This window comes from Rana temporaria, chromosome 3, assembly GCF_905171775.1.
Source record: "Rana temporaria chromosome 3, aRanTem1.1, whole genome shotgun sequence".
Taxonomy (NCBI): domain Eukaryota; kingdom Metazoa; phylum Chordata; class Amphibia; order Anura; family Ranidae; genus Rana; species Rana temporaria.
In genome coordinates, this window is record NC_053491.1 from 154,018,440 (window position 1) to 154,031,107 (window position 12,668).

General features: G+C 44.6%; 1 protein-coding gene across 1 annotated transcript in view; it reads left to right on the forward strand.

Moving 5' to 3' along the window:
• Positions 1 to 12,668, forward strand: part of MOV10L1 (Mov10 like RISC complex RNA helicase 1) — a 189,141-nt gene that overhangs the window by 37,464 nt on the left and 139,009 nt on the right. Inside the window, exon 4 of the mRNA XM_040343664.1 lies at positions 6,144 to 6,256. Coding sequence (XP_040199598.1) covers positions 6,144 to 6,256 — 113 coding nt within the window. The remainder of the gene's footprint in view (positions 1 to 6,143; positions 6,257 to 12,668) is intronic.

A 12,668-nucleotide genomic window follows, 5' to 3' on the forward strand; every position in this document is an offset into this window, starting at 1 on the left:
TATACAGCCAGAGCTACAGTGGAATGGTTTAGATCAAAGCATATTCATGTAGAATGGCCCAGTCAAAGTCCAGACCTAAATCCAATTGAATCTGTAGCAAGACTTGAAAATTGCTGGTTAGACGCTCTCCATCCAATCTGACAGAGCTTGTGCTTTTTTTGCAAAGAATGGGCAAAAATGTCACTCTTTAGATGTGCAAAGCTGGTAGAGACATACCCAAAAAGACTTGCAGCTGTAATTGCAGTCAAAGGTGGTTCTACACAGTATTGACTCGGAGCTGAATAAAAATGCACACCACGCTTTTCACATATTTATTTGTAAAAAAAAAAAAACGTTCCTTCCACTTCACAATTATGTGCCACTTTGTGTTGGTCTATCACATAAAATCCCAATAAAATACATTTACTGTTTTGGTTGTAACATGTGACAAAATGTTGAAAATGTCAAGGGGTATGAATACTTTTTCAAGGCAGTGTATACTATACTACTTTGCAGCTTGCTATGGGGACACTCTGAAGGCAGGAGGAGCCAGAAGCTTCATTGGGGTCCCCCCAGAAGAGGAGAATCAAGGCTGCTCTGTGCAAAACCACTACACAGAGCAGGCAAGTATAACATGTTTGTTTAAAAAAAAAAAAAAACACTTTAAAGACTCTGTGCTGGGAAGATCAGCATCTGAACCTAGAGAAGGTGGAGGCTGATAGACTGGAGGTAATATAGGGCATTACAATTACATTTAAAGTAAACTTTTACCAGTATTGTGCATTTGTTTAAAATGATCCTATCCATGAAAAAAAAAATCTTGGCTTTTAGTACTAATTTTTAATATAAACGATTTACTGTATCTCTCCCTTCATATAGCTTCATGTCTGACGCCTAGCTAAAATGCCCATATATCCTACTTCTGGATGTATTAAGTAATATAATTGCTTTCACTGTTTTACAGTATAAATGAACCCCTTATAATGGCAATTATATGCTCTTTTTTCCTAAGGGCTCATTTTAGTTTTTAAACCCCATTATGAAAGGTGATACAAAAAAAAAGAAAAGCACACTGCTACTTTTAATGTCTTATGCCGCGTACACACGATCATTTTTCGGCATGAAAAATACGTTTTTCAGCATGTAGAAAAAACAAAGTTTTTCCAACTTCATCATTAAAACGACGTTGCCCACACACCATCGTTTAAAAAAAATGCTCTAGCAAAGCGCCGTGACGTACAACACATACGACGGCACTATAAAGGGGAAATTCCTTGCAAATTACGCCACCCCTGGGGCTGCTTTAGCTGATTCCATGTTAGTAAAAGACGATTTGCGCTTTTCTGTCTGTTACAGCGTGATGAATGTGCTTACTCCATGAACGGTAGTTTTACCAGAACAAGCGCTCCCGTCTCATAACTTGCTTCTGTGCATGTGCAGGTTTTTAACGTCATTTTAGCCCACACACGATCATTTTTTACAACCCGAAAAACGTTGTTCGAAAATGCAGCATGTTCGAGAAAAAAAATTGTCGTTTTTCAGAACCCGAAAAATGATGTGAAGCCCACACACGATCAGTTTAAATTACATTTTTTAAAAACAACGTTTTTTTTTCATGCCGAAAAATGATCGTGTGTACGCGGCATGAGGCCTGGTTCACACCTATGCGTTTTTTGTTGCTTTTTGCAGAATTGCACTACAGTTCATTTAACATGGTTTCCTATTGGACATGTTCACATCTATGCTTTTTTCAGCCGCGGAGTATGTGGAAAGAGTCCATGACTTTTTTCAACACAAAACAATGCTTTTTTGGTTCGACAGACTTCAATGGAGAGGCTGCAGCAAAGCATGTAGTGCGATTTAGCATTTTTTTTTATCTGCCCAACAACAAATTGCCCAAAAAAAAGCATAAAGAATGCAGAAATTCAAATTGCAGCAAAATCGCTTGTACAAGAAAGCACTGCAGAAACGGATCAAAAGCGAACTTCATAGGTGTGAACCAAGTCTTACGCCATACACGTATCGCTTTTCCAACGAGAATATTCATATGAAAAATCTTTGTACATTCGCTAAATGAAAGAATGTTTGAACATTTCACTTGCTTTTAACATTCAGGTTTAAAATTAAATGTAATTTCTGAACGAAAACCACATACACGGTCTATAAAAAAAAATTCCTTTGACCAAGAAGGTCAAATTTTCCTGTCACTGTGGTTTAAAAAACGAAAGTTGATTTGACCCCACTAACGATTAGAAAATTAAGGGAACGTTTTTATAATGAATTTTGTTTTTGTATGGACAGCATAAGTGACAGCAGGCGCAGGTAGCTTTTGTTTTATCAAGCCACCTGCCTATGTAGCAGGGAAGATGCATAATACATTACAGTTCTGTCTGAGAATCAGCAAAACAGTCTTGCATTTATTTTATTTTTTTCTTCTTTAATTAAAAAATGTGATCTCCTGAGTCTGATCATATTTACCAAATTCCATCTCCTAATTGTATATACAGTACCGTATTTATCGGCGTATAACGCGTGCCAGCGTATAACGCCCACCCCAATTTTAAGAGGGAATTTTCTGGAAATTTTTTTTTTTTTATAAACAACTTTTTTTTTTTTTTTTTTTTTTTTAAAGGTAAATAAACAACTTTGAAGAAGCAATCTAAGGGTTAGTGCCGATGAATGTCCATCTGCAGCCTGATTAATTAAATTAAAGAGTAAACATTTTACTACATGATGGAGATCTATGAAAAAGACATTCACATGGCTGGTGTTTTCCAATAAGTGTAATAATGACATTCTTTTTCCAATATAAACCACTTTTGCTTTGGTGACTTGGTCCTCTTTGACTTCACAGGCTGTAATTCTGTCTATGATTACCAGGTCTGTGGAGTCGAGGAGTCGGAGTCGGGGGAAATTTTGGGTACCTGGAGTCGGAGTCGGCAAACAATGCACCGACTCCGACTCCTACTAAATTTAGATTGGAATTAAAAAAAAATTCCAACAGGAGTTTTATAAAGCACTAAAAGAAGTTGAAAAGTATGATCGCTCATCAAAACTTACTGTTGAAGAAGCCATCCTTGTTTATCCAGAGATCGTTAGTGATGTGGCCAGAATAGTTACTGCAATGCCACCCACCCAAGTCAGTGTGGAAAGATTATTTTCAGCCCTAAAAATAATAAAGTCTGACTTAAGAGCCTCTATGAAATAGGATCTGGCAGAGGCAATTCTCTTCCTTAGAACTCTACATTGAATTGATTTGCATTTGCTAAGCCTATAACTACATTTCAAGATTAATATAAACCATTTCTAGGTTTTACAGATTTTGTTTTTGGTTCATTATAGATAAGCTTAGTTTTTGTTCTAAAACAACCAAATAATGTGGTTTGTATTTTTGAACTGGTAAAGATCCTGTTCCTGATGTTTATGCCTGCTGCTACTATCCAGCCACTTGATTGATTAACCACTTAAGCCCCGGACCAATATGCAGCCTAAAGACCCAAGGTGTTTTTACAGTTCGGGACTGCGTCGCTTTAACAGACAATTGCGCGGTCGTGCGACGTGGCTCCCAAACAAAATTGGCGTCCTTTTTTCCCCACAAATAGAGCTTTCTTTTGGTGGTATTTGATCACATCTGCGGTTTTTAGTTTTTGCGCTATAAACAAAAATAGAGCGACAATTTTGAAAAAAAGCAATATTTTTTACTTTTTGCTGTAATAAATATCCCCCAAAAACATATATAAAAACATTTTTTTTCCTCAGTTTAGGCCGATACGTATTCTTCTACCTATTTTTAGTAAAAAAAATCGCAATAAGCGTTTATCGATTGGTTTGCGCAAAATTTATAGTGTTTACAAAATAGGGGATAGTTTTATTGCATTATTTTTTTTTATTTTTTTTTACTATTAATGGCGGCGATCAGCAATTTTTTTCGTGACTGCGACATTATGGCGGACACTTCGGACAATTTTGACACATTTTTGGGACCATTGTCATTTTCACAGCAAAAAATGCATTTAAATTGCATTCTTTATTGTGAAAATGACAGTTGCAGTTTGGGAGTTAACCACAGGTGGCGCTGTAGGAGTTAGGGTGCACCTAGTATGTGTTTACAACTGTTTGGGGGTGTGGCTGTAGGAATGACGTCATCGATCGTGTCTTCCCTATAAAGGGAATGACGCGATCGATGCGCCGCCATAGTGAAGGACGGGGAAGCCGTGTTTACACACGGCTCTCCCCGTTCTTCAGCTCCGGGGAGCGATCGCGACGGAGCGGCTATAAACCAATAGCCGCGCCGTGGTCCCGGATCGCTCCCCGAGCGGACCCGACCTCCGCATGTAGCGGGGGGGTCCCGATCGGACCCCCCACCCGCTAATAGGCGAGGACGTACGTGTACGCCCATGTGCCTGTACGTGCCATATTGTGGACGTATATGTACATGCGGGGGTCGGGAACTGGTTAATCATTTTTTTTTATAAAACGTTGTTTTCATTGTGTTTGTCTTTTGCTTAAACTGTGCAATACAGTAGACTGTTGGCTTCCCAGCCAGTAGTCCTGTGGTAGGCAGGGCCATCTTTTCCATTGGGCACGCTGGGCAGTTGCCTGGGGGCCCCGCTTGCCCCGGTAAAAAAATTATGGAGAGTGACGGGTTAGAACTGCCCATGCCCAGTTCGCGGAAATCACAGAGAAGATCCGGTCCTCCACGAGTGTGGGGGGTTGCTGATGTAAGGGGGGAGTGAATGCAAAAATGTAAGGGGGCATTGATATAAAGGTTCCCCCTCTTATATTAGTGACCCCCCTTACCTTAGTGTATTTAATCTAAGGAAGGTGGTCTCTGGTCACCAGAGTACCCCCCACATCAGAGTCTGCAGGATTCCCCCTTACAATGCAAGGGGGAACTCAGTCTGCGGACCCTGATGTAAGTGGGAAAGAGAAAGCAGTGGACTCTGATATAAGGTTGTCTCTGGTGTACCAGAGCCCCCCTCCGCATCAGAGTTCCCCCCTTAGATCATGATCTGCAGCGTTCCCCTTTACATAAGAGTTCCCTTTCACTGTAAGGGGGAATCCTGCAGACTCTGATGTAAGAGGAAACTCTGTGCTGGCTGGGTTATAGTAACCTGACCTTCATGTCAATGAAGACATTTTTTTTTTTTTTACTTTTGTTTAACTTAAACACATTTCTAATAGCACTAGCTATATGTTTATAGTTTTAAATACTGACATTTGCATTGTTGGGCACTGAAAACTGTAATTTTAGGTACTTTTTTTGCAGTGGCAGTAAAAAATGTGGTTCTGCCAGTAACTTTTATGATTTTTGTCAGTAATTCTCGTGCGTGATTGTGTAGACAGGGCCCCAGTGCACTGTATTGCCCGGGGGCCTATAATGCTCTTAAGATGACACTGGTGGTAGGTTGCGTTTCTTTCCCTCAAGGAATGTATAAAATACATTCGCATATTAATACAGAGGAGTCGGAGTCGAGGAGTCGGAAGTACATAAAACTGAGGAGTCGGAGTCGGAACATTTATCTACCGACTCCACAGCCCTGATGATTACCACACATAGGCATCATCTTAGACATTGTTATGTGCAGTTTCTACTTGTTAATTGTTATAATAAAACTGAAAATTTGGTGAAAATCTGTGTATTATATTTCTGCAGTAGAATACACATACCTCAGAGGGGAAGGAGCGGGACGAGCGCCAGCCGGAAAAATCACCGAACCGTCTCGGCTGTCACGTCACACATGCACAGTCCCGCCTCCGCCATCGGCATTGGACCATCTCTGGTCCAATGCTGGTGGCGAAGGCGGGACACTGTGTGTGTGTGTGACGCAACAGCCGAGTGAGAGCCGAGAGGAGATGACGGCTCGGTGATTTCCGTCGGGCTCTCGTTCCCCTCCGAGGTATGCTAACGGCGTATATCGCGCACCCACGATTTCCCCCTAATTTTTATGGGGAAAAAAGTGCGCAGTATACGCCGATAAATACGGTACATCTGTCGACTATTCTCAGAGGGAATTGGGGATTTTGCTCCCTAACCATATAACTGATTATTTATATTTACCACTGCATAGAGATATTTAAGAATAAATTGCCTTTTTTTTTTTTTTCTTCACTTCATTAACTAAATTCTTCTTCTTTTTTTTCTTTTTCTTTTTTTTTTTTAGGATATACCCCATATAAAGGAGACTGGGTGAGAGCAGAGTATTTCATCAATCCTTCAACATGGGTCAGCGAGGCATGCTCTGTAAAGCCGCTTAGGTGTAAACGTGTAGACAAGGTCAACAGCATTTTATTTCCTTTCATTCAGAAAAATAATGCCCTTCTTCTTCTTTTTTTTTTTTTTTTTTTTTTTAACCTATATTTTTTTTATATTTGTTAGCTTTTGAAAGTTAATGTGACAGTAAAATGTAGGTAGGAAAACCATATGATGTCTTCCATCTGTTGTCTTTATGTATAATGATCATGACTAATGTACTAAGTGTCTCCAGCAGATGGTAAATGTGAATCTGTTCCAGGGATTAACGCTCCCCTTCTGGAAAGCATCCAGTGGGAGAAAAGTCCCTTTTTGCAGCTTCAGCATCCTCTGGAGAACACTTTGCAGTGAGGAGGACTTTGGTTACTTTTATCAAGTTTTGGTACACGATAAACCTTTTTACTGCCATTGCTATTGGTTGTTGGTGTGCCTTTGACATATATCGCACTACAGCAGCCGTACGTGCATGTCAATTTTACAAGCCAACTGTCGCTGTCAGATATGGTGCATTTTATCGCTTCTGACTTCTGCTCCGTTAGTGTCACTGGAAGGCAGGTGAGACAACAAGGGTTTAATAGAGCACTAATGTCTCATAAGAGACCTCTCATAGCAAAATATAGGGCAGGGGTCCCCAACCACCAGGCCATAGCCCACTACTTTCTGCAGCGGGGGAGCAGTTGGGCGGATGAGTGGAGCAAGCGGGGGCAGATGAGAGATGACTCTCTCTGCCCGCGCAGCATCACCGCTCTTACAGCCAGGCCTCTTCAATTTTGGAGGTGTGGCAGGGAGAAGAGAGATGACATCTCTCACCGCCCGCCCTGCATCACCACTCACCTACCCTCACTTAGAACCGACCACTGCACAGAGGCCTGCCTCGCTTGACATCTTTTCACAGCACAACCTTAAAGGGGAGGTTCGTCCAACCCTGCAAAAATTAAAAGCCAGCAGCTACACATACTGCAGCTGCTGACTTTTAATAACAGGACACTTGCCTGTCCATCAGCTGTCGGGTGCTGCTGCCGCCATTGCCAGTAGGGGAACCCGGTAGTGAAGCATTATGGCTTTACACCAGGTCCCTACTGCGCATGTGCGAGGCACCGGTGTGCTTTCCTACTGGCCCAGCGGTGGGGGAAATACGCACCGTGGCTCAGACTCCCGGAAGTGGGGATAGGATACCTGTCAAATATCCACCCCCCCCCCCCCAGGCCCCTTTCACACTGAGGAGGGAGGTGCGTCGGGGGTAAAGCGCCGCTATTTTTAGCGGCGCTTTACTGCCAATTTCGCGGTGCTATTCGTGCCAGAATAGATGGCTAGAATTGACACAGCTATCGATGCTATGCTGTAATGGCCATGATAAGTGGCCTATAGTGGGACCGTTATAGGGTGGTGGGCAATCTGGCGCTAACAGACAATATCTGGGAGGGTCACTAACTGATATTGACGTCGCTAATGAACCTAATACAGTGATAATACTCTGACAGTGTACTAATGACACTGGCTGGGAAGGTGTTTACATCTAGGGTCAATCAAGGGGTTTACTGTGTGATTAACCATGTGTAGTGTATGCTACTTTTACTTTACGGTCTGGCTGTTTTTTGCGATTGAACACAGCTGATCAGCTGATTTCAGCCAAAATCCTTAATAAAATCTGCTGCCAAACTTGTATGTGTCCCAAACAAATGGGAAAGGCCCAACGTACAGGTACACGATTGTGCTTGCACCTGGGGCCAGTAATAAAGAAAGGAAAATTTGGGGACTTTAAATGAAGCAGCTGACTGATTGGGGAAAGTAAAAAGGTAAACAAATTTCTCTTCTCGTCCATGGACGGACACGGCTCCTTAAATATTGACAAGTGGGTTATTGTTTATTGTTTATTGCTTGTATAGCGTAGAATCACCCGAAGGTATTGAAACGCTTCCAGACCTTAACAATTCACAACAGGACCGAGTGTTACAGGCATAAATTAACATAGTAACAATATAAAATATGTACCACAATTAAAATCAAATAATAAAACAACAATATAACACCATAAAACCAATACAGTACAAAACCATAGAAATCACATAAGACCAAAAGAGAGACAACACACAATTCCCAAAAGATCTAGCAGTGCTTCCTGCCAGAATGACCCTAACCTCACTCTTCCTATCAATCTGCCTCTGCCCACAGATAGGTTTTTAGATCCCTCTTGAATGTGGGTAGGTCAGGACTCTGTCTAAGACTTAGGGGAAGTAGATTCCACTCTCTCGGGCCAAGGACAGAAAAAGCCCTGCCCCCCCATTTTTTCAGCCGACTCTTTGGCTGTTCCAAACGGAATTGGCAGCTCCATCTAAGGGAGCGGCCAGTAATATGTTCCCTGTTTACAGGAGAGCACTAGACAGAAACATGTTAGATAATTAAATACATGTTACTGTAACAGAGTTTAACAGCCCTGCCGAGGGGGCGGTCCCTCCAGACATCACCTTCTTCCCTGCAGTATGCAACCTCAGTTTCGTTCTGCCTAGCAAAGGAGAAGGACGTATGGCTCCCTTTGGGCCCAGCGCTCTGAGGAAAATATTTATTTGATTTTTTTCTTGAAAGAATCTTCTATCAACTGTCGGCTGAGAGATGGGCTGGATATATAGATCCTTGTAGTCTACTCAGTCCGGCCAGCAAGCATGTGCACACCTTTGCAAAGAGGCTGGGTCTGCCACGACATACCCCATGACTCCTGGGGTGGCCGGTGAGCTTTTCTCCGAGGTGAACACATGACTGGGCTGTGGTGTTGTCTCGCTCACAGTGGACCGGGCCGACAGCAACCTCCATTACGGTTGTAGGCCTGTCAGGAATGCGTCAGTGAGTCCTCGCTTGGACGGGTAAGTACAGTCCCCGCTTCGGTGGGTTGGTACGGCTGGGCATTCCTGGGGTTCGGGGGTCCTCCTATCCTCCCTTCCCTGCTCCTTTTCCCTCTGCTGCATTACATTACTGAGGGGGGGGGGCACCTTACTGAGGGGAGGAGAGGTTATAGCTCAGCGGTAGAGTGCTTGCCCTGCATGCATTTGACTCTGGGTTCAAGCTCAGGAAGTTCTGCGTTGTCACATGGCCAGGGCTCGCCGTGGGCTTCTCCACTAGGAGTCGGCCATCTTGTGCTAGTCCCTAAGGCGCGCAGCACAAGTCTCCTCACAGTTTACCTCATGGTTTACCTCAGTTTACTTCACGGTTTTTCCTCCCCTCGCACACACGCTGTGTACTGAGGAGTCTTTTCCTGTGATGATGAGTCCTATGGGACCCCCCCCCCCCCCGTTCAGCGCAGCAAGAGGGTGGGTTTTCAGTCTAGACTGAATAGGGTCCTGGGAGCTTTTGAAATGGAGTCAGTCTCTTCCCCAATCATGCCTGAAGTGGCAGCTGGTGCTCCTGCACCTGGGATTCCCACAGACACTTTGTCAGTAGTCCTGGAATCCTTTTTTGCCAGAGCTTCTGTCTCAGAATTAGTGGAGGATGTGTCTATAGCCATTGTGGACCCTCCGAAAATTTGGGTGGGTGTTAAACATTTTGAAGGCGGTCCTGGTTCCGACTCGGCGTTTGGAGTACCTAGGGTTGATCCGACCTCCTCGGTGGCCAAGGTTTTTCTTCCCCTGGAGAAATTGCAGACTCTTCAGTCTGCAGTGAGGGTGTTGGCTTCATGCAATCGGTCAATTCTCCGTTTTGCATGCCAGTCCTGGGCCTGTTGGTAGCCTCCTTCGAGGCGGTACCGTATGCCAAGTTCCACACTCGTGTTTTCTAGTGGGAGATACTGTCCAAGTGGTACAAATCGCTTTTGTCTCTGAATTATCAGATCTGGTGAGCCACCTACTCGGTCTCTCTGAATTGGTGGCTGGGATCCCCGACTCTTCAGTCCAGGAAGTTGTTTCTTCCCGTTCAGTGGACGGTGATTACGACGTTCGCCAGCCTCATGGGTTAAGCGGGGCGCCTGGCGGGTCCAGTCGGCCCAGTGTCACTGGACTCTAGTGGACTCCTGTCTACCGATCAATGTCCTAGTACTTTGGCGATCAGGCTATGCATCTCCTTGTGTCGAGGAGGTTGAAGGGTCGCCTGATCTGGATTCAGCCGGACAACGCCACAGCCGTGGCTTCGGTCTACCATCAGGTATACTGGCAGGCGGACTACCGGAGTCGCCAGATGCTGGACCAGGGTGAATGGTCTCTGTACTTGGAGGTGTTTCAGCTCCCTTGCAGGAGGTGAGACTCACAGGGCATGGTTCTCCTGGCCGCTTGTCTCGTCCACAAGGTGTTGGAGTTCGTGGCCAGGTCTAGTGATCCCTGTACGGACACGTCGAATGCGTTGGTGGCCCTGTGGGGTCTGTATCGGCTACTTTGTCTTTCCTCCATTGTAGTTGGTTCCTTCGGCTGCTCCACAGAGTAGAGGCCGAGGGGATCCCGATGATTCTAATCGCTCCAGATTGGCCTTGGCGTCCTTGGTACACCGATCTCGGGCGCCTGGTGGCGGATGTACCCTGGTGGTTGCCAGGGCGGGAGGACCTTCTGTCTCAAGGTCCCATACTTCCTCTTGCAAGTACAGTCGCTGGCTTGCACGATATGGCTGTTGGAAGCCAGACTTTAAGAGACCGGGGTCCGTCCGTCTCCGTCATCTCGCCAATGCTGAAAGCAAGGTAGTCTCCTTCCAGGAGGATTTACCATCGCACCTAGAAGACATGCGTCTCTTTGTGCGAATAGATGGGGTGACGTTCACGGACGTACTCGGTGTCCAGGGTCCTGCTGTATTCACAGCTTGGAATGGATCTAAAAATTGCCTTAAGCACCGTTTGGAAGCAGATTTCAGCCTTGGCTGTGTTTTTATGTCCGTACCCTTTTGCGGCCCATTCCCTGGTGGGTACCTTTTTGTGCTAGGGGTTTGTCATATACTATACCCCCTCTTGGTTCACCTCTTCCCCCATGAGTTTGGACTCTGGTGCTCTCGGTTCTTCAGGAACCTTCCTTTTTGGAAACATCATAGATTCTTCTCTTGACACTATCTAGGTGGCATTTTTAGTGGCCATTACTCCTGTCAGAAGGGTTTCTGAGTTGACGGTCTTGCCTTGCAAGTCACCATGCTTGATCCTGGAACGTGGTGGTGCTTCCGACGGTGGTTTCGGCCTTTCTCCTGAATGAGGACTTTGTTCTTCCATCCTTTTGTCCTCGGCCGGCGCATACAAAGGAGGTTGCGTTTCCTACTTTAGACGTGGTACGCGCTTTGCGGGTGTACCTGCCTGCTACGGCTCCGTTTCAGAAATCTGACGCTCCTTTTGTGTCTGTGTCTGGTCCACAAAAGGGCCTGGCGGTCTCGTTGACCACCATTTCTCGGTGGATCAGGCAGGCTGTCATACAGACCTATGCTCTTAGGGGGTGGGTGCCCCTTTTCCGGTCACAGCACTTTCGACCAGGGCAATGGGGTGCTTCCTGGGTTTTACGACATGCGTCTGTCTCACAGGTGTGCGGGGCGGCGACTTGGTCGTCCGTTCACACTTTTTTCAGATTTTACATGGTTGCTGTGAGTGCATCTACTGATGCTTCTTTCGGCTGCTAGGTTTTGCAGGCGGCCGTTTACTCTAAAACAAGCAGAGCTCCTCAACAGAAGAGGTGCAACAGTAAAGTTAAAATTGGTTTTACTGATACTGTTCCCACCCCTCGTTTTTGACACTGCTTGGGGACGTCCCACTTGTCAAAATTTAAGGAGCTGTGTCCGTCCATGGACGATAAGAGAAAATGGGATTTTTTGTACTCACCATAAAATCCTTTTCTCTGACGTCCATGGACGGACACAGCACCCACCCCTCTTTTTTAGGTTTGTACTGCTTGTTACAAACTGAGGCTGCATACTGCAGGGAGGAGGGTTATGTCTGGAGGGAGCGCCCCCTGGGCGGGGCTGTTCTTCTCTGTTAAAGTAACATGTATTTAATTATCTAACATGTTTCTGCCTAGTCCTCTCCTGTAAACAGGGAACATAACCCACTTGTCAAGATTTAAGGAGCTGTGTCCGTCCATGGACGTCGGAGAAAATGATTTTACGGTGAGTACAAATAATCCTATTTCTTATTTGCATAGGTGCACAATAATAGTATATCGCATGTATATAGGTAGCATGTACATCTATCTGCACATGGAGTAACCAACATTAAAACATGTACTTAATATTAAGTAATTAGCACATAGTAATGGAATAAAATAGTCAGAGCGGTATAAATGCACATAGACTGGGCAGCACAAAACATGTTGGTAAATAGATATAAAATGATATGAGTAATGAGATCATTTATCTAAATAGAATCCTATTGAGGCATAAAGCTACATCCTTGATTTCCGACGCGTTTCGTGTGAAAACACTTCCTCAGTGGCGGATGCTATAGGGTTTTTGTATTAATAAAATATAATAAAGTCAAATAGTTGACCAAGTATAG